This window comes from Thalassophryne amazonica, unplaced genomic scaffold (genome assembly GCF_902500255.1).
Source record: "Thalassophryne amazonica unplaced genomic scaffold, fThaAma1.1, whole genome shotgun sequence".
Taxonomy (NCBI): Eukaryota; Metazoa; Chordata; class Actinopteri; order Batrachoidiformes; family Batrachoididae; genus Thalassophryne; species Thalassophryne amazonica.
The window spans coordinates 56,812-84,173 of record NW_022986237.1 but is presented as its reverse complement, the minus strand read 5'-3'; the positions used below and the strand labels follow the sequence as shown (position 1 = coordinate 84,173).

Below are 27,362 nucleotides of genomic sequence, written 5' to 3'. Positions count from 1 at the left end.
CAAAATCACATTTTATTGACGTTTCACTAACAAATCACATAGTCATGGCAACAGACAGATCTTTAATCATAAAGTGATAAAAACCCAGATTAAACTGCAGGCAGGGTTAGGATTAGTTAGCAGGTTATTAGTGCTCTGTTAGTTGTTACTGTGCCGCACTTTTTATTTCTCTTTTTGCATCACACACAGATTTAACTCTGCCTGAGCGGCAGCATCCGTCTCCATGGTAACAGCTGCATCACATGGTTTCCTGACACGTTGCCACGGTGATGATCAGCACTGTTACCATGGTGATGAGCGGGGGATAAAGTTGACAAAAACAGTGAAGCAGTTCTGAATAGAAACAGGTTAAAAATGACAAAGTAAAACATCGACTGAAGTAAAAGAGACCTCTGGCCTCACGGTGTGCCGCTGATGGGGAGGTCAAAGGTCACTACAGCTACAACAAACCTGACGCTCTACTTTAAAATCTGCAGTCCAACAGCGAGAACATGTAACCGTCACACCAAGGGGGCGGAGCTCTGGAGGTCAGGGATTTGCCGAGGACTTTGATGGATGTTTGGCAGGTCAGCGGGACAGGGTCAAAGGTCATCCTCTCAACTGAGGAACAAAATATGATCAACAATTAACCTCAGCTTTTGAAAAAGATGAAACTGAAGTTAGTGTCCTGGACGTCCAAAAACACGCAACCATCCATGTTAGAGCCTGAGTCCAAAATGGAGTAAATTCATTTTTTCCCCTAAAAATTCTACACACAACACCCCATAATAACAATGTGAAAAAAATTTTTTTATTGCAAATTTAATCTGTATATGTTAGGAACATGAACAAGTGAAGCTTCGCTCGCCCACTACGACCTTCTTCAACTCCCGCCATTTTAAGCATTTTTCTTTATTTGTATCTCGCGTGCCTGGAAAGTCATCGTCATCTTATTTACATCCTTCAGATGTTTTTTTTTTCAGTAAATGCTTCTGAGGAGCATAAACAAGCAAATTATCGTATCTCAATATTTTCATATCAATATGATATATGATATGACTATGATTTGACACAAAGTGCAGCAACAGTGAAAATTAAACCTTCTTAAACCAAACAGTAATAATGTCACACTCATTTTACACTCATCATAAGGTTAGGATACTGTGGCCTCCAAAAGTATTGGAACACTTGGAATTTCACACATTTTAATTTGTTTATGCCATTTGAAATAAAAGAAATACAAAAAATAAAGAGTTAAAATTTCTAAAATTATTTTCCTCAAACTCAACCTGAAAGCAAATCTGTAAAACTTGATAAAATCTGTAAATAATGATCAGTTTTATTGCCAGTTTTCTTCAGACAAGTTAGGGGATGGAAACATGAACAATATGTCTTGGACTTTATTTACATCAATGCTGAAGAAATACAAACGTTTCTTTCACCAAAACATCAAATCTAGTTTTTCATCTCAAATGTACTTTCTGACAAACTGTAACTGAACTTTCAGGTCTTCTTTTGAAGACAATCCTACTCTACACCACTTCATCAGGAAGATGGATTTTGCAGTTTTAATTAAGAGATTTGCTTTCAGTTTGAGTGTAAGGAAGATAATTTTTTTTTTTTATTTTTTTTTTTTTTTTTGAAATGGCAAACAAATTTAAATATGTGAAATACCAAGGGTTCCAATACTTTTGAGGGCAATAGAGAAACACTCAGGCAGCATCTTACATCTCATATAAATCCAAATCAAATCAATTTTATTTATATAGCGCCAAATCACAACAAACACGCGCTTTATATTGTAAGGCAAAAGCCATACAATAATTACAGAAAAACCCCAACGGTCAAAACGACCCCCTGTGAGCAAGCACTTGGCTACAGTGGGAAGGAAAAACTCCCTTTTAACAGGAAGAAACCGCCAGCAGAACCAGGCTCAGGGAGGGGCAGTCTTCTGCTGGGACTGGTTGGGGCTGAGGGAGAGAACCAGGAAAAAGACATGCTGTGGAGGGGAGCAGAGATCGATCACTAATGATTAAATGCAGAGTGGTGCATACAGAGCAAAAAGAGAAAGAAACAGTGCATCATGGGAACCCCCCAGCAGTCTAAGTCTATAGCAGCATAACTAAGGGATGGTTCAGGGTCACCTGATCCAGCCCTAACTATAAGCTTTAGCAAAAAGGAAAGTTTTAAGCCTAATCTTAAAAGTAGAGAGGGTGTCTGTCTCCCTGATCTGAATTGGGAGCTGGTTCCACAGGAGAGGAGCCTGAAAGCTGAAGGCTCTGCCTCCCATTCTACTCTTACAAACCCTAGGAACTACAAGTAAGCCTGCAGTCTGAGAGCGAAGCGCTCTATTGGGGTGATATGGTACTACGAGGTCCCTAAGATAAGATGGGACCTGATTATTCAAAACCTTATAAGTAAGAAGAAGAATTTTAAATTCTATTCTAGAATTAACAGGAAGCCAATGAAGAGAGGCCAATATGGGTGAGATATGCTCTCTCCTTCTAGTCCCTGTCAGTACTCTAGCTGCAGCATTTTGAATTAACTGAAGGCTTTTCAGGGAACTTTTAGGACAACCTGATAATAATGAATTACAATAGTCCAGCCTAGAGGAAATAAATGCACAAATTAGTTTTTCAGCATCACTCTGAGACAAGACCTTTCTAATTTTAGAGATATTGTGCAAATGCAAAAAATCAGTCCAACATATTTGTTTAATATGCACATTGAAGGACATATCCTGATCAAAAATGACTCCAAGATTTCTCACAGTATTACTAGAGGTCAGGGTAATGCCATCCAGAGTAAGGATCTGATTAGACACCATGTTTCTAAGATTTGTGGGGCCAAGTACAATAACTTCAGTTTTATCTGAGTTTAAAAGCAGGAAATTAGAGGTCATCCATGTCTTTATGTCTGTAAGACAATCCTGCAGTTTAGCTAATTGGTGTGTGTCCTCTGGCTTCATGGATAGATAAAGCTGGGTATCATCTGCGTAACAATGAAAATTTAAGCAATACCGTCTAATAATACTGCCTAAGGGAAGCATGTATAAAGTGAATAAAATTGGTCCTAGCACAGAACCTTGTGGAACTCCATAATTAACCTTAGTCTGTGAAGAAGATTCCCCATTTACATGAACAAATTGTAATCTATTAGATAAATATGATTCAAACCACCGCAGCGCAGTGCCTTTAATACCTATGGCATGTACTTATGGCATATAAGCCAACAGAGCATGAATCAGCTGCTAAGGATGTTTTTTTTTTTTTTTTTTTTTTCCCCAGTAAGTGGTTCTGCGGAGTATGAGCAGGACTAAAACCCTTCAGCTTCTGTATTGGAATGGGCGGGGACGCCAGCGACCGTACCTTCATCACAAAATAAGTCAAATAAATTTGATTCAGAGAAATAAATTGGCAGTAAACATGGCCTAGAATACTCTCACACTCACTCATCTTCAGCATCTTATCCGGGATCGGGTCGTGGGGGCAACAGCTCCAGCAGGGGACCCAGAGTTCCCTTTTACCAGGTCACATTGACCACCTCTGACTGGGGGATCCTGAGGTGTCCCAGGACAGCGCGGAGATATAATCTCTCCACATAGTCCTGGGTCTTCCCCGGGGTCTCCTCCCAGATGGACGTGCCTGGAATACTTCCCTAGGGAGACGCCCAGGGGGCATCCTTACCAGAAGCCTGAACCACCTCAGCTGGCTCCTTTCAACGCGAAGGAGCGGCGACTCTACTCTGAGCTCCCCACGGATGACCGAACTTCTCACCCTATCTCTATGTTCTGCTGGAGGTTTCTTCCTGTTAAAAGGGAGTTTTTCCTTCCCACTGTCGCCAAGTGCTTGCTCACAGGGGGTCGTTTTGACCGTTGGGGTTTTCCGTAATTATTGTATGGCTTTGCCTTACAATATAAAGCGCCTTGGGGCAACTGTTTGTTGTGATTTGGTGCTATATAAATAAAATTGATTTGATTTGATCTCTAAGGGAGACACCAGCCACCCTCCTGAGGAAGCCCATTTTGGCCGCTTGTACCTGTGATCTAGTTCTTTTGGTCATCACCCAACCCTCATGACCACAGGTGAGAGTAGGAACGAAGATTGACCAGTAGAACAAGAGCTTCACCTTTTGGCTCAGCTCCCTTTTTGTCACAACAGTACAGTAGAGTGAATGTAACACCGCCCCTGCTGCAGCCAATCGCACGCTCCATCGTCCCCTCACTTGTGAACAAGACCCTGAGGTACTTGAACTCCTTCACTTGGGACAAGACCTCATTCCCTACCTGCAGTTGGCAATCCATGGGTTTCCTGCTGTGAACCATGGCCTCAGATTTAGAGGTGCTGATCCTCATCCCAGCAGCTTCACACTCGGCTGTGAACCGATCCAGTGAGTTTTGGAGGTCACCGGCTGATGAAGTCAACAGGACCACATCATCTGCAAAAAGCAGTGATGAGACCCTGAGCCCACCAGAAACCCTCCTCCCCCCGACTACCTGTCCATGATTATCACAAACAGGATTGGTGACAAGGAGCAGCCCTGGTGGAGGCCAACCGCCACCTGAAACAAGTCCGACTTAATGCCGAGCACTGAACACAGCTCTCACTTTGTGAGTACAGAGACTGGATGGCCCTGAGAAGGGACCCCCTCACTCCGTACTCCCATAGCACCTCCCACAGTATCTCCCGGGGTACCCGATCATACGCCTTTTCCAAGTCCACAAAACACATGTAGACTGGGTGGTCATACTCCCAGGCCCCCTCCAGGATCCTTGTGAGAGTGAAGAGCTAGTCGGTTGTTCCTCGACCAGGATGGAACCCACATTGTTCCTCTTCAATCAGAGGTTCAACTATCGGCCAAACCCTCCTTTCCAACACCCTGGAGTAGACTTTACTAGCGAGGCTGAGTACTGTGATGCCCCAGTAGCTGGCACACACTCTCTGGTCCCCCTTTTTAAATATGGGGACCAGCACCCCAGTTTGCAACTCCTTAAGCACTGACCTAGACCTCAACGCAGCATGGCCTAGAATAAATATTCTCAAATAATTTGATTACAAAAAATGTTTGAGGCAAATTCTGTGCCTCGAAGCTCCGTTTAATGTTGTAGTACATATGCCAGGCCTGTATGTGGTGCTGTACCATCCCCAGAAAAAAACAGGTGTTTAAAAAAGTGACATCGCTGCGACCGGGTCCTCATGGCAGATGTAGCAAATGGCCTATTGGATTGATTTATTTTCTATTTATATCATCACCTGAACATTTCAGTCGGCCTTCGGCCTCACTGGATGTTGGGTATTAGTACACCTTCTGGGAAATGTCCAGTTAAGTCCTGAGGCATCATGGCTGGGGATCCAAACATGATTCCTTGGAAGAAGGACCATTTGGACAGCGTTCACATGAGGATGATGACTGGGCTCCCGTTGCCTGGAGGTGGTCGTCCTCTCATCAGAGACTGTGTGACACGTCACTGGTCACATGGTACTGTACTCTCTGATTACCGTCCTAATAGGAATGCATGTAGCCTCCAACTTATAACCTGACCTTCAGCAACATTAACACCTGTTCCACAACAAGGCAACAAATGCCCCTACGGGCACCCCCCCCACCCGCTGTTCCTCTCACACACGTGGTGGTTTTGACAACCACATACACCCAACTGCAACAATTAAAAAACAAGCTCGAGATAAAATGTGGGCCACCGTTTCCACAATACCTGCACATGTACATGTTCTAGACACTGTAATAAACACGAAAAGTATTTAAAGTATTTAACTTCAGTCAGTTAAATCCGGTCCAGTATATTGAAGGGATGAAGGCCTTATATACAAATGATCCAATAGCATAGCGACACTGAATAGTAGCAGCCAATGAGTATGTTAATGTGTCTGAACCCAAAATAAATAAAATACGCTTTTTGGGATAACAAAAATTGTAATTCTGCAACAGCGGGTCTTACAGTGGAAACAGGAGGCACCCTGAGCTCAATTTTGAGCTTCATGGTAAAGACTATCATTATGGGGTGTTGTGTGCAGAATTTTGAGGAAAAAGTAAATTTAATCAGTTTTGTAACAAGGCTGTAACATAAAATGTAGAAAAAGTGAAGCACTGTGAATAATGCACCGTGTGTGTGTGTGTGAGAGATATATATCACACACACACGTTATATGTGAGAGGATAAGGACGCAGCCGTCGGCGTCTTACTTGGTGGGCACGGTGTGCGAGCCGGAGCGGTGGAAGTGGATGTTCTGCCACTTGCTGTCCCGCCGGTGCCAGATGCGGGTCTCTTCAGACTGCATGGTGCGGGGCACGCCGCCGCCATCGATGTACTGCGTGAGGCGGATGTAGGCGATGCAGGCGGCCTCGTCGCCGATCAGGTGGACGTGCGGGTTGAGCAGGATGGTGTGGATGGGCTGCTTCCCCTTGCACAGAGCTGGAAGAGTCGGGAGGTTAAAGATGATTCAGGACAAACTGCAGCGTTTGGGGAAAATACGATGCTTGAAGTTTCGTCTTCAGTCCTCGTCAGGAATCACGGAGCAGAGCTTTGGATTTGTTCTGTTCGATGTTTGTGAGTGATGTTTTATAAAATGCTTTCACGTTGGTTTTCTTTACCGTTCTCAAAGTAGAAGCGGTGGAAGTCAGTTCCCTCCACCAAGTTGCCCAAAGCCTCAGGTTCGAACGAGGTGAGTCCCGGGTCACAGATCTTCCTGAAAGGGTGGAGTAGAACATGTTGGAACATTTTAGCTCTGAGCTGGTAACCAGTGGTGTTGGACTCACGTGTAGGCTTCAAAGTCGCCGTTGTTGATGGCCTCGATCAGCTGCTCTGTGACTTTGATGATTTCCTGTTTACGAGCTGAGACACAAACAAGAGACATCAGAACCTGCAAGCTAGTCAGGGAGGACATGAGAGTAAAGTCAAGGTCAAGCCACGATGACGCTCAGCGTCAGTACCGGCTGGGAAACGACCAATGCGCACAGTGAGCACGGGCAGGCGTACACTTCACATCCTGCAGAGGGCGCCAGAGACGTGATGCAGGATGCGGACGAGCATCAAAAACTCATGTGGCTTCAGGTGGACGAATGCACTGAGGTGAGTTTGTCTTTTAAGTGGCAACACGACCAGCAGCTTAATGGACCTTTGATTTAAACATGTGGCTCTTCGCATCATCCGTGAAGAGAACACCTCTCCAACGTGCCAAACGCCAGCGAATGTGAGCATTTGCCCACTCAAGTCGGTTACGACGACGAACTGGAGTCAGGTCGAGACCCCGATGAGGACGACGAGCATGCAGATGAGCTTCCCTGAGACGGTTTCTGACAGTTTGTGCAGAAATTCTTTGGTTATGCAAACCGATTGTTTCAGCAGCTGTCCGAGTGGCTGGTCTCAGACGATCTTGGAGGTGAACATGCTGGATGTGGAGGTCCTGGGCTGGTGTGGTTACACGTGGTCTGTGGTTGTGAGGCTGGTTGGATGTACTGCCAAATTCTCTGAAACGACTTTGGAGACGGCTTATGGTAGAGACATGAACATTCAATACACGAGCAACAGCTCTGGTTGACATTCCTGCTGTCAGCATGCCAATTGCACGCTTCCTCAAATCTTGCGACATCTGTGGCATTGTGCTGTGTGATAAAACTGCACCTTTCAGAGTGGCCTTTTATTGTGGGCAGTCTAAGGCACACCTGTGCACTAATCATGGTGTCTAATCAGCATCTTGATATGGCACACCTGTGAGGTGGGATGGATTATCTCAGCAAAGGAGAAGTGCTCACTATCACAGATTTAGACTGGTTTGTGCACAATATTTGAGAGAAATGGTGATATTGTGTATGTGGAAAAAGTTTTAGATCTTTGAGTTCATCTCATACAAAATGGGAGCAAAACCAAGTGTGTTGCATTTATATTTTCTATCTCTATTTCTACCTCATTTTCTTACGTCTTGTACTGTTATAAGTATTATTATTGCTTATCCTCACACACGCTGTTTGATGAACATTTTCCTCTACTTGCACCCAACTTGTGTGTTTTTTAAGAGCTGACGTAACATGTGAATTTCTCCTCTGTGAGATCAATCAAGTTTATCTTATCTCATCTTAAGTACTTTGTGAGTGATTCACGTTGAAGGTCTCAACCCCACAACCATCTTTGTGGAACTATGTCACTGTCCAAATACTTATGGGCTAGAATCAGTGATGAGAAGAGAGTCAACAATATTGAAGGTGGTTTCGGTGACATCTGCTGGTAATGTTTTATATTACAGCCTGAAGGTATGTTCTCCAAAAGGAGCGCACAGAGCGTAACGCACATAAGGAGCGCACACAGCATAGCTAACTTATGTAACATTATTTAATAAATCCAGAATAACAGGTGTAAAGTTTATAATAAATCCAGTATAACGTGTGTAACGTTATTTAATAAATCCAGTATAACAGGTGTAAGGTTTATAATACGAGGTCTGTTAGAAAAGTATCCGACCTTATTTAAAAAAAAAACGTGGATTTGAATCACGTGTGATTGCGTCAGACAAGCTTCAACCGTCGTGCACATGCGTGAGTTTTTTCATGCCTGTCAGTTGCGTCATTCGCCTGTGAGCAGGCTTTGAGTGAGCACTGGTCCACCCCTTTCGTCTATTTTTTATTGCGAATAAATGTCTGAATGATTTGGACCTTTGCTGCATCAATTTTTTTCCAGAAACTGTGAGAGACTTCATCATGGCGTTTCTTTGCGCCATGCAGCTCCACCGCGACGCGCGGTGGAGCCGCTTCTCTTTCCATGACAAAAACTCCTGTAACAGTGAAATGTGCCATTCATTTTTAAACTGGACGCTGTCTTGATCCGGTATGTCATCTGACTAGCACAGGAATTGTGAAAAGACGTGGACATCAGTACTTTTTCGGCACATTAAGACAGACGTGCAGAGGAGTTCCGCGCGTCGCGGCGGAGCTGCATGGCGCAAAGAAACGCCGTGATGAAGCCTTCCAGGACATGTTCTGGCATGTCCAGCTCATGCACAATCACAATCGGATAATCACATGACTGGAAAGCAACCGGAATCCGTCTGAAATCCATCTGAAAGCCGTCCTGTGAGACCAACATGGAGGTGGTTTTGTGCCGCGTAATGAACGGCTCCGTGGCGCGTCCCTCCGCTTTTCTTTCCATGAAAAAAACTCCTGTAACGGTGGAATGTGCCGATAAAGTGCTGATGTCCACATCTTCTGCCTTTTTGTGAAAGTCAGACGAGGTCCCGGATCAACAAAGCTTTCACGTTGGAAATGATCTGGTTGTTCCAGCGGGGTGTGAGACTGTCGATGGGGGCTGGGAGCGCGCCGCGCTCTCAGCAGTTGTGGGCTGTCCTTAAAGCGGCAGTAACACCCCGTAATCTGTTTAATCCCCATAAAATCGTCCCTGAAAGCCATATTAATTTTTCGAATGGTGTCCACCTGGAGGTCTCTCACAGTTTCTGGAACAAAATTGATGCAGCAAAGCTCCAAATGGTTCAGACATTTATTCACAATAAAAATTTGCCGAGAGGGTGGACCACACCTCACTCAAAGCCTGCTCACAGGCGAATGACGCAACCGCCAGGCATGAAAAAACTCACGCATGCGCACGAGGGTTCAAGCTTGTCTGACACAATCACACGTGATTCAAATCCATATGGTTTTTGAAAAAAATAATAAGGTCGGATACTTTTCTAATAGACCTCGTAAATCCAGTATAACAGGTGTAAGGTTTATAATAAATCCAGTATAAAGCCTCTTAACGTGAAATGAAACGGTGGGACTGAAAGTCGACACAGCGGCAAAAGAGACATCTGATCAGAGTAGCAGCTGGTTACCTCTCACGTCTTCATCCTCGATGGTGGTGTTGGTGCTCTCACTGGATTCCTGTCAAACCACAAACAGAGCCAATTAAGACCAGCTTGCAAACTCTGACACTGCGGCCGCTTTCACCTTAATCAGCACACATCAACACGCCATGAGGGAAACACGTGAACCGCTTTCTGTTGGTCACACCACAGCACTGCAGAAGACATGAGCATGCACACGTGGCCACACCGCCGTCTGTCCGTCACAGACTCCGGGCCTCGGAATCAGACACGGTATCCATGGTAGCACAGCATGCGCAATACCTGTTTGACATGACCGGCAAACCGATATTACCTTTGAGAAGTTCAGACGACAAACTCAACGTGCACAGTTGCAATCAGGAGATGGACTTCATTCTGGGTCACTTTGAGGGCATATGGATGAGTTTAGCAACAGACAAAATAACATGTCAGTAATCATAAAAAAAACCTTCAGAAGATCATTACTCAACGGACTGCAGCAAACCAAGACCTCAAACAAACTCTCAAACCTCTGAATTCAACTTAAATGTGGAAAAAAGGTGATGACCTTTCTACCACACCCTCCATTTCTCTGGATAGATGACCCCAAGTATTTAAGATGACCGCCCACCACATCTGCTCCTGGGAACTGACCTTCACCGCCTTCGCTCTTGGGAACTGACCTTCACCGCCTCCCCTCCTGAGAACTGACCTTCACCGCCTCCCCTCCTGGGAACTGACCTTCACCGCCTCCCCTCTTGAGAACCGACCTTCACCGCCTCCCCTCCTAGTAACTGACCTTAAATGCCTCCGCTCCTTGAACCAGCCTTTACCGCCTCCCCTCCTGGGAACCGACCTTCATTGCCTCCCCTCTTGGGAACCGACCTTCACCGCCTTCGCTCTTGGGAACCGACCTTCATTGCCTCCCCTCTTGGGAACCAACCTTTACCGCCTCCCCTCCTGGGAACTGACCTTCACCGCCTTTGCTCTTGGGAAGCGACCTTCACTGCCTCCCCTCCTAGTAACTGACCTTCACCGCCTCCCCTCCTAGTAACTGACCTTCAATGCCTCCGCTCCTTGAACCAGCCTTTACCGCCTTCGCTCTTGGGAACCGACCTTCATTGCCTCCCCTCCTGGGAACCGACCTTTACCGTCTCCCCTCCTGGGAACTGACCTTCAATGTCTCCCCTCCTGGGAACCGACCTTCACCGCCTCCCCTCCTGGGAACCGACCGACCTTAACTGCCTCTGCTCCTCGTAACTCACCTTCACCATCTCTACACCATCTAACTGCACTATTCCACTGGACTCCTTCTCATTCACATAGATGTACTCAGTCTGGCTCTGACTAACTTTCATTCCCATGCTCTCCGGAGTGTATCTCCCCATTTCCTAGCTAGACTCAATCCTGCTTTCATCACCTGTCCATCACCACTGCGAACAAGAAAGGACTCATAGCTGATCATTGGTGTAATCCCACCTCCACCATGAATGAGACTATCATTCCTACTGCGCATCTCACCGCTGTCACACTATCCTTGTATGTGTCCTGCACCACCCTCACATAGTTCCTCAACAATACCACTACTCTTCCTGACCGTGCATCAGGCTAAAGTTGATTGCAACTGTAGAGTCTGCAGCAATGGGCACATGGGGTGACAACATGCAGTGTCTCTGTCCTGGTTCTGGTTCTGTTAGAGCATCTAACAGTCCAACGTGTACCTTGTTTCTGTCAGCCGGGTTGTGGGTAACGGTGGTTTGAGGCTCCTGATTTGACAAACAGCAGGAAGAGAATGAAGGAAGTTAGAAAGTCCGGAATGCAGAACAGGAATCGCCAACACTGAAACCTCTGTGTCGTGCAGCACTGAGGTTGCTAAGGCGATGAGACGCACTTATCTCTACAACGGAACACACGCAGCGACAAAGAGCCAAGAACCAGCTCACAGTGATGATGTCAGAGTCTGCGTCGTCGGTTACCAGGGATACTACATGATGCCAATGCAGCTTAAAAAAACAAAAACTAAACTGTGTCATTAGATGTTTGTAATGAGCCAATCACAGAGCTGTTTGTTAATGAGCTAACAAGTGTTTTTTTTTCAGGCAGCCCGACACAAAGCATTGATGTGTTCAGTTTGATCTTTGACCTATGCACCCACAGTGACGTGAGCTGGCTCCTGGTTATCATGACATCAGTCATCAACAATATGAACAGAGATGCACAAAGTGACGCTGAGACGTGATGTCAGTCAAACATCAAACAGGTTTTGTGATGTGGCGGCACAACGCAGCGCGGCACGCCATACCAGAGACGGGGCGGGGACCGGCTCTTTGGGGCTGGTGACCACATGGGCCTTGTTGATGATCTGGAGGGTTACAGACAGGTGGACAGACGAGACAGGGTCTTAGAGTCTCCAAGGACAGACCCAACAAAGATCAGAGAGAGTTCAACCAATCAGAGGCCTCCACACAAGTGTACAGCCTGTGCACGAGCACCACAAAGCTACCGAGACAATCCAGAAGAGGAAATGAAATGGTTTTGTTTTCACGATTAACAAGTTCCTGCAGACACGCACACACCCACGCACATGCTAGTGCAGCAGATAAACAATCCTGCAAATGGTGATAGAAGCACCAAATTCTGCACAAATACTCCTTCAGACATTTACTGGTTGGAATGAACTCATTGGACAAGTGTCAGCAGCCACGTAGGGGTCAACTGAAGAATTACACAGGGGTCAAAACTTAAAAATGCTCCAATGAAATTGAAAACTATATCACATTATTTGTCTGATCACAAAGATTCCAAAAATGTATAGTTTGGACAATCTGTGACTGAATGTTCAGGAGTTATGGGGTGAAAACAGCAAGAATGGTGTCAAAGTTCAATTTCAGTTTGTACAGGGGTCAAAAGTTAAAATTGCTCCCATTTCAGTAAAATGTGATGCAAATTATTGGTGAGTTAATAGGATTAATAAATGGAATAGTTTTGACTGTGTTGAATGTTTGGTCTCCAAAGTCAAGGTCAAACAAGGTCAACTTCCATTGGATTCTATGACATGTGACCTATGTAATTGCACCAGTTTTTACCAAAAATGGAGCAACTTTTGACCCCTGAAGCACAACTGCCCGCAGCTTCTGACTGACCGTGCAGTCAGAAGCTGCAAGACGGGCTTCTGGGAAGGCTGCCGGACTACTTTTGAGGTTTCCTGGATGTAAACAACAAGACATCCAACATGGCGCGAAGCCACACGCATGCATCAGTGAGAGGGTAAGTAATCATGATTTAGTTGAAATTTTTGCCATTCGTGTGACTTAAAACATTGTCAATTTAATAAATCATTAAGTCGTGTTGTTTTGCAGTGCATTTATTCGTTTGTTTTGGGTTAGTTGTAGTGATCACTTCTTGGTGATGAGGCCAGAGCGCGGATGCGCACAGAATATTAAAAATCTTAATAGTGGTTTGGCCCAACCGAGAGACACCACTGCAGCTTCTGAGCAGTGGCGAGCAGTAAAGGATGACCCCTGTACAAACTAAAACTGACCTTTGTCATCATTCTTGCTGTTTTTACCCCATAACTCCAGAATATTCTGTCACAGATTGTCCAAACTATATCTTTTTGGAATCTTTGTGATCAGACAAATAATGTGGTGTAGTTTTAATAATGATTGGAGCATCTTTTAATTTTGACCCCTGTGTAATTCTTCAATTGACCCCTACCTGGCTGCCTGTTGAAAATTCAAGTGGCCAATCGTTTTTTTTTTTTCTCAAAAGAGTTAATGTCTAATGTGTATTTGTGCCGAATTTCGTGCTTGTTTCACCATTTGATAGATTCCTCTGTAAATATTTTATCTGCTGCACTACACAGACAGATCCACAGACACACACACACAGACTCCCCTTCTGGGTCACCACATCGTTTCTGTGCGAAGCTGTCAAAATGATTTGTGCATGTTTAATAAAGTCAGAATAACAAAGTTAGAATAACATGAAGCCAGACTTACTGTAGATAAAGTCAGAATAACAAAGTCTGAATAAGATAAATTCTGAATAACAAAGTCTGAATAAGATAAAGTCAGAATAAAGTTAGAATAACATAAAGCCAGATTTACTGTAGATAACATCAGAATAAGATAAGGTCAGAATAACAAAGTTTGAATAAGATAAAGTCAGAATAAGATAAATTCAGAATAACAAAGTCTGAATAAGATAGTCAGAATAAGATAAAACTGGAATAACAAAGCCAGAATAGCATAAAGGTAGAATAACATAAAGCCAGATTTACTGTAGATAAGGTCAGAATAACAAAGTTTGAATAAGATAAAGTCAAACTAAGATGAATTCAGAATAAGATAAAACTGGAATAACAAAGCCAGAATAGCATAAAGTTAGAATAACATAAAGCCAGATTTACTGTAGATAACGTCAGAATAAGATAAGGTCAGAATAACAAAGTCTGAATAAGATAAAGTCAGAATAAAGTTAGAATAACATAAAGCCAGATTTACTGTAGATAACCTCAGAATAAGATAAGGTCAGAATAACAAAGTCTGAATAAGATAAAGTCAGAATAAAGTTAGAATAACATAAAGCCAGATTTACTGTAGATAACATCAGAATAAGATAAGGTCAGAATAACAAAGTTTGAATAAGATAAAGTCAGAATAAGATAAATTCAGAATAACAAAGTCTGAATAAGATAAAGTCAGAATAAGATAAATTCAGAATAATAAAGTCTGAATAAGATAAAACTGGAATAACAAAGCCAGAATAGCATAAAGTTAGAATAACATAAAGCCAGATTTACTGTAGATAACGTCAGAATAAGATACGGTCAGAATAACAAAGTTTGAATAAGATAAATTCAGAATAAGATAAAACTGGAATAACAAAGCCAGAATAGCATAAAGTTAGAATAACATAAAGCCAGATTTACTGTAGATAACGTCTGAATAAGATAAAGTCAGAATAAAGTTAGAATAACATAAAGCCAGATTTACTGTAGATAACATCAGAATAAGATAAGGTCAGAATAACAAAGTCTGAATAAGATAAAGTCAGAATAAAGTTAGAATAACATAAAGCCAGATTTACTGTAGATAACATCAGAATAAGATAAGGTCAGAATAACAAAGTTTGAATAAGATAAAGTCAGAATAAGATAAATTCAGAATAACAAAGTCTGAATAAGATAAAGTCAGACTAAGATAAATTGAGAATAGGATAAAACTGGAATAACAAAGCCAGAATAGCATAAAGTTAGAATAACATAAAACCAGATTTACTGTAGATAATGTCAGAATAACAAAGTCTGAATAAGACAAAGTCAGAATAAAGTTAGAATAACAAAGCCAGATTTACTGTAGATAACATCAGAATAAGATAAGGTCAGAATAACAAAGTTTGAATAAGAGAAATTCAGAATAACAAAGTCTGAATAGGATAAAGTCAGACTAAGAAATTCAAAATAAGATAAAACTGGAATAACAAAGCCAGAATAGCATAAAGTTAGAATAACATAAAGCCAGATTTACTGTAGATAACGTCAGAATAAGATAAGGTCAGAATAACAAAGTTTGAATAAGATAAATTCAGAATAAGATAAAACTGGAATAACAAAGCCAGAATAGCATAAAGTTAGAATAACATAAAGCCAGATTTACTGTAGATAACGTCAGAATAAGATAAGGTCAGAATAACAAAGTCTGAATAAGATAAAGTCAGAATAAAGTTAGAATAACATAAAGCCAGATTTACTGTAGATAACGTCAGAATAAGATAAAGTCAGAATAAAGTTAGAATAACATAAAGCCAGATTTACTGTAGATAACATCAGAATAAGATAAGGTCAGAATAACAAAGTTTGAATAAGATAAAACTGGAATAACAAAGCCAGAATAGCATAAAGTTAGAATAACATAAAGCCAGATTTACTGTAGATAACGTCAGAATAAGATAAGGTCAGAATAACAAAGTCTGAATAAGATAAAGTCAGAATAAAGTTAGAATAACATAAAGCCAGATTTACTGTAGATAACATCAGAATAAGATAAGGTCAAAATAACAAAGTCTGAATAAGATAAAGTCAGAATAAAGTTAGAATAACAAAGCCAGATTTACTGTAGATAACATCAGAATAAGATAAGGTCAGAATAACAAAGTCTGAATAAGATAAAGTCAGAATAAAGTTAGAATAACATAAAGCCAGATTTACTGTAGATAACATCAGAATAAGATAAGGTCAGAATAACAAAGTCTGAATAAGATAAAGCCAGAATAAAGTTAGAATAACATAAAGCCAGATTTACTGTAGATAACATCACAGATCTTCACTTAGCCTGGAAAAAGAGTCTGTTGCTCTATAAAAAAGCCCTCCGTAAAGCTAGGACATCTTTCTACTCATCACTAATTGAAGAAAATAAGAACAACCCCAGGTTTCTTTTCAGCACTGTAGCCAGGCTGACAAAGAGTCAGAGCTCTATTGAGCTGAGTATTCCATTATCTTTAACTAGTAATGAGTTCATGACTTTCTTTGCTAACAAAATTTTAACTATTAGAGAAAAAATTACTCATAACCATCCCAAAGACGTATCGTTATCTTTGGCTGCTTTCAGTGATGCCGGTATTTGGTTAGACTCTTTCTCTCCGATTGTTCTGTCTGAGTTATTTTCATTAGTTACTTCATCCAAACCATCAACATGTTTATTAGACCCCATTCCTACCAGGCTGCTCAAGGAAGCCCTACCATTATTTAATGCTTCGATCTTAAATATGATCAATCTATCTTTGTTAGTTGGCTATGTACCACAGGCTTTTAAGGTGGCAGTAATTAAACCATTACTTAAAAAGCCATCACTTGACCCAGCTATCTTAGCTAATTATAGGCCAATCTCCAACCTTCCTTTTCTCTCAAAAATTCTTGAAAGGGTAGTTGTAAAACAGCTAACTGATCATCTGCAGAGGAATGGTCTATTTGAAGAGTTTCAGTCAGGTTTTAGAATTCATCATAGTACAGAAACAGCATTAGTGAAGGTTACAAATGATCTTCTTATGGCCTCGGACAGTGGACTCATCTCTGTGCTTGTTCTGTTAGACCTCAGTGCTGCTTTTGATACTGTTGACCATAAAATTTTATTACAGAGATTAGAGCATGCCATAGGTATTAAAGGCACTGCGCTGCGGTGGTTTGAATCATATTTGTCTAATAGATTACAATTTGTTCATGTAAATGGGGAATCTTCTTCACAGACTAAAGTTAATTATGGAGTTCCACAAGGTTCTGTGCTAGGACCAATTTTATTCACTTTATATATGCTTCCCTTAGGCAGTATTATTAGACGGTATTGCTTAAATTTTCATTGTTATGCAGATGATACCCAGCTTTATCTATCCATGAAGCCAGAGGACACACACCAATTAGCTAAACTGCAGGATTGTCTTACAGACATAAAGACATGTATGACCTCTAATTTCCTGCTTTTAAACTCAGATAAAACTGAAGTTATTGTTCTTGGCCCCACAAATCTTAGAAACATGGTGTCTAACCAGATCCTTACTCTGGATGGCATTACCCTGACCTCTAGTAATACTGTGAGAAATCTTGGAGTCATTTTTGATCAGGATATGTCATTCAAAGCGCATATTAAACAAATATGTAGGACTGCTTTTTTGCATTTACGCAATATCTCTAAAATCAGAAAGGTCTTGTCTCAGAGTGATGCTGAAAAACTAATTCATGCATTTATTTCCTCTAGGCTGGACTATTGTAATTCATTATTATCAGGTTGTCCTAAAAGTTCCCTAAAAAGCCTTCAGTTAATTCAAAATGCTGCAGCTAGAGTGCTGACGGGGACTAGAAGGAGAGAGCATATCTCACCCATATTGGCCTCTCTTCATTGGCTTCCTGTTAATTCTAGAATAGAATTTAAAATTCTTCTTCTTACTTATAAGGTTTTGAATAATCAGGTCCCATCTTATCTTAGGGACCTCGTAGTACCATATCACCCCAATAGAGCGCTTCGCTCTCAGACTGCAGGCTTACTTGTAGTTCCTAGGGTTTGTAAGAGTAGAATGGGAGGCAGAGCCTTCAGCTTTCAGGCTCCTCTCCTGTGGAACCAGCTCCCAATTCAGATCAGGGAGACAGACACCCTCTCTACTTTTAAGATTAGGCTTAAAACTTTCCTTTTTGCTAAAGCTTATAGTTAGGGCTGGATCAGGTGACCCTGAACCATCCCTTAGTTATGCTGCTATAGACGTAGACTGCTGGGGGGTTCCCATGATGCACTGTTTCTTTCTCTTTTTGCTCTGTATGCACCACTCTGCATTTAATCATTAGTGATCGATCTCTGCTCCCCTCCACAGCATGTCTTTTTCCTGGTTCTCTCCCTCAGCCCCAACCAGTCCCAGCAGAAGACTGCCCCTCCCTGAGCCTGGTTCTGCTGGAGGTTTCTTCCTGTTAAAAGGGAGTTTTTCCTTCCCACTGTAGCCAAGTGCTTGCTCACAGGGGGTCGTTTTGACCGTTGGGGTTTTACATCATTATTGTATGGCCTTGCCTTACAATATAAAGCGCCTTGGGGCAACTGTTTGTTGTGATTTGGCGCTATATAAAAAAAAAAATTGATTGAATTGATTGATAACATCAGAATAAGATAAGGTCAGAATAACAAAGTCTGAATAAGATAAAGTCAGAATAAAGTTAGAATAACATAAAGCCAGATTTACTGTAGATAACATCAGAATAAGATAAGGTCAGAATAACAAAGTCTGAATAAGATAAAGTCAGAATAAAGTTAGAATAACATAAAGCCAGATTTACTGTAGATAACATCAGAATAAGATAAGGTCAGAATAACAAAGTCTGAATAAGATAAAGTCAGAATAAAGTTAGAATAACATAAAGCCAGATTTACTGTAGATAACATCAGAATAAGATAAGGTCAGAATAACAAAGTTTGAATAAGATAAAGTCAGAATAAGATAAATTCAGAATAACAAAGTCTGAATAAGATAAATTCAGAATAAGATAAAACTGGAATAACAAAGCCAGAATAGCATAAAGTTAGAATAACATAAAGCCAGATTTACTGTAGATAACGTCAGAATAAGATAAGGTCAGAATAACAAAGTTTGAATAAGATAAAACTGGAATAACAAAGCCAGAATAGCATAAAGTTAGAATAACATAAAGCCAGATTTACTGTAGATAACGTCAGAATAAGATAAGGTCAGAATAACAAAGTTTGAATAAGATAAAGTCAGAATAAAGTTAGAATAACATAAAGCCAGATTTACTGTAGATAACATCAGAATAAAATAAGGTCAGAATAACAAAGTCTGAATAAGATAAAGTCAGAATAAAGTTAGAATAACATAAAGCCAGATTTACTGTAGATAACATCAGAATAAGATAAGGTCAGAATAACAAAGTCTGAATAAGATAAAGTCAGAATAAAGTTAGAATAACATAAAGCCAGATTTACTGTAGATAACATCAGAATAAGATAAGGTCAGAATAACAAAGTTTGAATAAGATAAAGTCAGAATAAGATAAATTCAGAATAACAAAGTCTGAATAAGATAAAGTCAGACTAAGATAAATTGAGAATAAGATAAAACTGGAATAACAAAGCCAGAATAGCATAAAGTTAGAATAACATAAAGCCAGATTTACTGTAGATAACGTCAGAATAAGATAAGGTCAGAATAACAAAGTCTGAATAAGATAAAGTCAGAATAAAGTTAGAATAACATAAAGCCAGATTTACTGTAGATAACATCAGAATAAGATAAAGTCAGAATAACAAAGTCTGAATAAGATAAAGTCAGAATAAAGTTAGAATAACATAAAGCCAGATTTACTGTAGATAACATCAGAATAAGATAAGGTCAGAATAACAAAGTTTGAATAAGATAAAGTCAGAATAAGATAAATTCAGAATAACAAAGTCTGAATAAGATAAAGTCAGACTAAGATAAATTGAGAATAAGATAAAACTGGAATAACAAAGCCAGAATAGCATAAAGTTAGAATAACATAAAACCAGATTTACTGTAGATAATGTCAGAATAAGATAAGGTCAGAATAACAAAGTCTGAATAAGACAAAGTCAGAATAACAAAGCCAGATTTACTGTAGATAACATCAGAATAAGATAAGGTCAGAATAACAAAGTCTGAATAAGATAAAGTCAGAATAAAGTTAGAATAACATAAAGCCAGATTTACTGTAGATAACATCAGAATAAGATAAGGTCAGAATAACAAAGTCTGAATAAGATAAAGTCAGAATAAAGTTAGAATAACATAAAGCCAGATTTACTGTAGATAACATCAGAATAAGATAAGGTCAGAATAACAAAGTTTGAATAAGATAAAGTCAGAATAAGATAAATTCAGAATAACAAAGTCTGAATAAGATAAAGTCAGACTAAGATAAATTGAGAATAAGATAAAACTGGAATAACAAAGCCAGAATAGCATAAAGTTAGAATAACATAAAACCAGATTTACTGTAGATAACGTCAGAATAAGATAAGGTCAGAATAACAAAGTCTGAATAAGATAAAGTCAGAATAAAGTTAGAATAACATAAAGCCAGATTTACTGTAGATAACATCAGAATAAGATAAGGTCAGAATAACAAAGTCTGAATAAGATAAAGTCAGAATAAAGTTAGAATAACATAAAGCCAGATTTACTGTAGATAACATCAGAATAAGATAAGGTCAGAATAACAAAGTCTGAATAAGATAAAGTCAGAATAAAGTTAGAATAACATAAAGCCAGATTTACTGTAGATAACATCAGAATAAGATAAGGTCAGAATAACAAAGTTTGAATAAGATAAAGTCAGAATAAGATAAATTCAGAATAACAAAGTCTGAATAAGATAAAGTCAGACTAAGATAAATTGAGAATAAGATAAAACTGGAATAACAAAGCCAGAATAGCATAAAGTTAGAATAACATAAAACCAGATTTACTGTAGATAATGTCAGAATAAGATAAGGTCAGAATAACAAAGTCTGAATAAGACAAAGTCAGAATAACAAAGCCAGATTTACTGTAGATAACATCAGAATAAGATAAGGTCAGAATAACAAAGTCTGAATAAGATAAAGTCAGAATAAAGTTAGAATAACATAAAGCCAGATTTACTGTAGATAACATCAGAATAAGATAAGGTCAGAATAACAAAGTCTGAATAAGATAAAGTCAGAATAAAGTTAGAATAACATAAAGCCAGATTTACTGTAGATAACATCAGAATAAGATAAGGTCAGAATAACAAAGTTTGAATAAGATAAAGTCAGAATAAGATAAATTCAGAATAACAAAGTCTGAATAAGATAAAGTCAGACTAAGATAAATTGAGAATAAGATAAAACTGGAATAACAAAGCCAGAATAGCATAAAGTTAGAATAACATAAAACCAGATTTACTGTAGATAACGTCAGAATAAGATAAGGTCAGAATAACAAAGTCTGAATAAGATAAAGTCAGAATAAAGTTAGAATAACATAAAGCCAGATTTACTGTAGATAACATCAGAATAAGATAAGGTCAGAATAACAAAGTCTGAATAAGATAAAGTCAGAATAAAGTTAGAATAACATAAAGCCAGATTTACTGTAGATAACATCAGAATAAGATAAGGTCAGAATAACAAAGTCTGAATAAGATAAAGTCAGAATAAAGTTAGAATAACATAAAGCCAGATTTACTGTAGATAACATCAGAATAAGATAAGGTCAGAATAACAAAGTTTGAATAAGATAAAGTCAGAATAAGATAAATTCAGAATAACAAAGTCTGAATAAGATAAAGTCAGACTAAGATAAATTGAGAATAAGATAAAACTGGAATAACAAAGCCAGAATAGCATAAAGTTAGAATAACATAAAACCAGATTTACTGTAGATAATGTCAGAATAAGATAAGGTCAGAATAACAAAGTCTGAATAAGACAAAGTCAGAATAAAGTTAGAATAACAAAGCCAGATTTACTGTAGATAACATCAGAATAAGATAAGGTCAGAATAACAAAGTCTGAATAAGATAAAGTCAGAATAAAGTTAGAATAACATAAAGCCAGATTTACTGTAGATAACATCAGAATAAGATAAGGTCAGAATAACAAAGTCTGAATAAGATAAAGTCAGAATAAAGTTAGAATAACATAAAGCCAGATTTACTGTAGATAACATCAGAATAAGATAAGGTCAGAATAACAAAGTCTGAATAAGATAAAGTCAGAATAAAGTTAGAATAACATAAAGCCAGATTTACTGTAGATAACATCAGAATAAGATAAGGTCAGAATAACAAAGTCTGAATAAGATAAAGTCAGAATAAAGTTAGAATAACATAAAGCCAGATTTACTGTAGATAACATCAGAATAAGATAAGGTCAGAATAACAAAGTTTGAATAAGATAAAGTCAGAATAAGATAAATTGAGAATAAGATAAAACTGGAATAACAAAGCCAGAATAGCATAAAGTTAGAATAACATAAAACCAGATTTACTGTAGATAACGTCAGAATAAGATAAGGTCAGAATAACAAAGTCAGAATAAGATAAGGTCAGAATAACAAAGTCTGAATAAGATAAAGTCAGAATAAAGTTAGAATAACAAAGCCAGATTTACTGTAGATAACATCAGAATAAGATAAGGTCAGAATAACAAAGTCTGAATAAGATAAAGTCAGAATAAAGTTAGAATAACATAAAGCCAGATTTACTGTAGATAACATCAGAATAAGATAAGGTCAGAATAACAAAGTCTGAATAATATAAAGTCAGAATAAAGTTAGAATAACATAAAGCCAGATTTACTGTAGATAACATCAGAATAAGATAAGGTCAGAATAACAAAGTTTGAATAAGATAAAGTCAGAATAAGATAAATTCAGAATAACAAAGTCTGAATAAGATAAAGTCAGACTAAGATAAATTGAGAATAAGATAAAACTGGAATAACAAAGCCAGAATAGCATAAAGTTAGAATAACATAAAACCAGATTTACTGTAGATAATGTCAGAATAAGATAAGGTCAGAATAACAAAGTCTGAATAAGATAAAGTCAGAATAAAGTTAGAATAACATAAAGCCAGATTTACTGTAGATAACATCAGAATAAGATAAGGTCAGAATAACAAAGTTTGAATAAGATAAAGTCAGAATAAGATAAATTCAGAATAACAAAGTCTGAATAAGATAAAGTCAGACTAAGATAAATTGAGAATAAGATAAAACTGGAATAACAAAGCCAGAATAGCATAAAGTTAGAATAACATAAAACCAGATTTACTGTAGATAATGTCAGAATAAGATAAGGTCAGAATAACAAAGTCTGAATAAGACAAAGTCAGAATAAAGTTAGAATAACAAAGCCAGATTTACTGTAGATAACATCAGAATAAGATAAGGTCAGAATAACAAAGTCTGAATAAGATAAAGTCAGAATAAAGTTAGAATAACATAAAGCCAGATTTACTGTAGATAACATCAGAATAAGATAAGGTCAGAATAACAAAGTCTGAATAAGATAAAGTCAGAATAAAGTTAGAATAACATAAAGCCAGATTTACTGTAGATAACATCAGAATAAGATAAGGTCAGAATAACAAAGTCTGAATAAGATAAAGTCAGAATAAAGTTAGAATAACATAAAGCCAGATTTACTGTAGATAACATCAGAATAAGATAAGGTCAGAATAACAAAGTTTGAATAAGATAAAGTCAGAATAAGATAAATTCAGAATAACAAAGTCTGAATAAGATAAAGTCAGACTAAGATAAATTGAGAATAAGATAAAACTGGAATAACAAAGCCAGAATAGCATAAAGTTAGAATAACATAAAACCAGATTTACTGTAGATAATGTCAGAATAAGATAAGGTCAGAATAACAAAGTCTGAATAAGACAAAGTCAGAATAAAGTTAGAATAACAAAGCCAGATTTACTGTAGATAACATCAGAATAAGATAAGGTCAGAATAACAAAGTCTGAATAAGATAAAGTCAGAATAAAGTTAGAATAACATAAAGCCAGATTTACTGTAGATAACATCAGAATAAGATAAGGTCAGAATAACAAAGTCTGAATAAGATAAAGTCAGAATAAAGTTAGAATAACATAAAGCCAGATTTACTGTAGATAACATCAGAATAAGATAAGGTCAGAATAACAAAGTTTGAATAAGATAAAGTCAGAATAAGATAAATTCAGAATAACAAAGTCTGAATAAGATAAAGTCAGACTAAGATAAATTGAGAATAAGATAAAACTGGAATAACAAAGCCAGAATAGCATAAAGTTAGAATAACATAAAACCAGATTTACTGTAGATAACGTCAGAATAAGATAAGGTCAGAATAACAAAGTCAGAATAAGATAAGGTCAGAATAACAAAGTCTGAATAAGATAAAGTCAGAATAAAGTTAGAATAACAAAGCCAGATTTACTGTAGATAACATCAGAATAAGATAAGGTCAGAATAACAAAGTCTGAATAAGATAAAGTCAGAATAAAGTTAGAATAACATAAAGCCAGATTTACTGTAGATAACATCAGAATACGATAAGGTCAGAATAACAAAGTCTGAATAATATAAAGTCAGAATAAAGTTAGAATAACATAAAGCCAGATTTACTGTAGATAACATCAGAATAAGATAAGGTCAGAATAACAAAGTTTGAATAAGATAAAGTCAGAATAAGATAAATTCAGAATAACAAAGTCTGAATAAGATAAAGTCAGACTAAGATAAATTGAGAATAAGATAAAACTGGAATAACAAAGCCAGAATAGCATAAAGTTAGAATAACATAAAACCAGATTTACTGTAGATAATGTCAGAATAAGATAAGGTCAGAATAACAAAGTCTGAATAAGATAAAGTCAGAATAAAGTTAGAATAACATAAAGCCAGATTTACTGTAGATAACATCAGAATAAGATAAGGTCAGAATAACAAAGTCTGAATAAGATAAAGTCAGAATAAAGTTAGAATAACATAAAGCCAGATTTACTGTAGATAACATCAGAATAAGATAAGGTCAGAATAACAAAGTTTGAATAAGATAAAGTCAGAATAAGATAAATTCAGAATAACAAAGTCTGAATAAGATAAAGTCAGACTAAGATAAAACTGGAATAACAAAGCCAGAATAGCATAAAGTTAGAATAACATAAAACCAGATTTACTGTAGATAATGTCAGAATAAGATAAGGTCAGAATAACAAAGTCTGAATAAGACAAAGTCAGAATAAAGTTAGAATAACAAAGCCAGATTTACTGTAGATAACATCAGAATAAGATAAGGTCAGAATAACAAAGTTTGAATAAGATAAAGTCAGAATAAGAGAAATTCAGAATAACAAAGTCTGAATAGGATAAAGTCAGACTAAGAAATTCAAAATAAGATAAAACTGGAATAACAAAGCCAGAATAGCATAAAGTTAGAATAACATAAAGCCAGATTTACTGTAGATAACGTCAGAATAAGATAAGGTCAGAATAACAAAGTTTGAATAAGATAAAGTCAGACTAAGATAAATTCAGAATAAGATAAAACTGGAATAACAAAGCCAGAATAGCATAAAGTTAGAATAACATAAAGCCAGATTTACTGTAGATAACGTCAGAATAAGATAAGGTCAGAATAACAAAGTCTGAATAAGATAAAGTCAGAATAAGATAAATTCAGAATAACAAAGTCAGAATAAGATAGTCAGACTAAGGTAAATTCAGAATAAGATAAAACTGGAATAACAAAGCCAGAATAGCATAAAGTTAGAATAACATAAAGCCAGATTTACTGTAGATAACGTCAGAATAAGATAAGGTCAGAATAACAAAGTCTGAATAAGATAAAGTCAGAATAAAGTTAGAATAACATAAATCCAGATTTACTGTAGATAACATCAGAATAAGATAAGGTCAGAATAACAAAGTCTGAATAAGATAAAGTCAGAATAAAGTTAGAATAACATAAAGCCAGATTTACTGTAGATAACGTCAGAATAAGATAAGGTCAGAATAACAAAGTTTGAATAAGATAAAGTCAGAATAAGATAAATTCAGAATAAGATAAAACTGGAATAACAAAGCCAGAATAGCATAAAGTTAGAATAACATAAATCCAGATTTACTGTAGATAACATCAGAATAAGATAAGGTCAGAATAACAAAGTCTGAATAAGATAAAGTCAGAATAAGATAAATTCAGAATAAGATAAAACTGGAATAACAAAGCCAGAATAACATAAAGCCAGATTTACTGTAGATGAAGCCAGAATAAGATATGGTCAGATTAGCAAAGTCTGAATAAGATAAAGTCAGAATAACAAAGATTGAATAACAAAGTGGAATAAGATAAAGTTGAAATAGCAAAGTCAGAATAACATCGTGAGAATAAAATAAAGTCTGAATAAGAAAGTCTGAATAATATAAAGTCGGAATAAGATAAAATTGAAATAAAGTCTGAATAATTAAGTCAGAATAACACAGAATAAGACAAAGTTGGAATAAGTGTCTGGATGAGGAGGAGCCGAGCCGCTGCACTAAGCCAGGGACTCAGAGACGACTCGGACCTGAGATTCTGTGTCCACCTGAGATTTTTCATGAGGGACACCGGAGTCAGAGGTCCAGTGCAGCGGAAGCTGAACATGAGATCCAAACCCAGGTCTGACCAGCCTGAGGTGGGGCCACCTCACTGAGGCCATCTGCTGACCAAAGGCTGAAACACTCAATGAAGAGGAACACCACTGGCGAAATGCACCATCTGGGGGTCAAGAACAGCTACACTCTGGCAGGTGCATTGAAAAGCAAGTGGAAGCAGGCTGAACTTACTTTGACACCATCTGGCTTTTTGTTCATCAGGCTCTTGGCTGCTGCAGACAAACAGATGACACGCACCACAGTCAGTGGCCATCTGGACTTAAAACCCACACGTGCGCACACACACATGCACAAAGCCCCGAACATTAATCTGAGAGCCACAGAAGAGAAAAATATGAAAACCAATACATGCGGTTAGAAACAAGAAGCAGCACTGCAGGGGGTGCTGCAGCCTGCAGAGCATCGGGGAGGCGAGAATTAAACTCCTCCCACTTTCAGCACGTTTCCTCAAACACACAGCAGCCTGACCATGAGCCCTGAAGGACCCACAGTCTGCAGGGGACTTCACCCAGAAGCTCCGCCCCTCAAGTCACACACAGGTGAGCGGTTGGAACAGAAGCCTGCACGCTGCCGGTCCCTCGTGGTCAACGGTCATCACTGGCCCATGATTTACTTTCCATCAGCTGAAGGCAGCACCAAGTGCAGACGGGCTCTTACCTCACGCACACGTGTTAGAAGGAGAAGAAGAACAAGAAGAGAAGAGAAACAATACAGCTGCAAATCTTACAGACTCTGTCAGAGGTCTGCTGACATACCAGGTCACACCAGATCTTAGGACAATCACCACCTACCTGAGAAATTTCGAGTGGCGAGCATCGTCGTCAGTATGGCACCCTAAAAAAAACAAAAAAAAAACATAAAACCCACA

The 27,362-nt window shown here is 38.3% G+C and overlaps 1 protein-coding gene across 4 annotated transcripts in view; it reads right to left on the bottom strand.

The window, feature by feature from the left end:
* Positions 1-2: 2 nt before the first annotated feature.
* The window catches only part of LOC117505690 (calcium/calmodulin-dependent protein kinase type II delta chain), an 81,408-nt gene continuing 54,048 nt past the window's right edge, over positions 3-27,362 (bottom strand). For 2 of the 4 annotated variants that reach the window (XM_034165242.1, XM_034165245.1), the window contains 7 exons: positions 27,286-27,328; positions 26,666-26,706; positions 9,816-9,864; positions 6,754-6,829; positions 6,589-6,683; positions 6,181-6,409; positions 3-600 (listed from right to left, as the gene is read on the bottom strand). In XM_034165242.1, the coding sequence (XP_034021133.1) occupies positions 597-600; positions 6,181-6,409; positions 6,589-6,683; positions 6,754-6,829; positions 9,816-9,864; positions 26,666-26,706; positions 27,286-27,328 (537 nt within the window). In that variant the 3' untranslated portion in view covers positions 3-596. Of the gene's footprint in view, positions 601-6,180; positions 6,410-6,588; positions 6,684-6,753; positions 6,830-9,812; positions 9,865-26,665; positions 26,707-27,285; positions 27,329-27,362 lie in introns of all 4 variants that reach the window. The other 2 variants (XM_034165243.1, XM_034165244.1) reach the window with 2 other exon arrangements.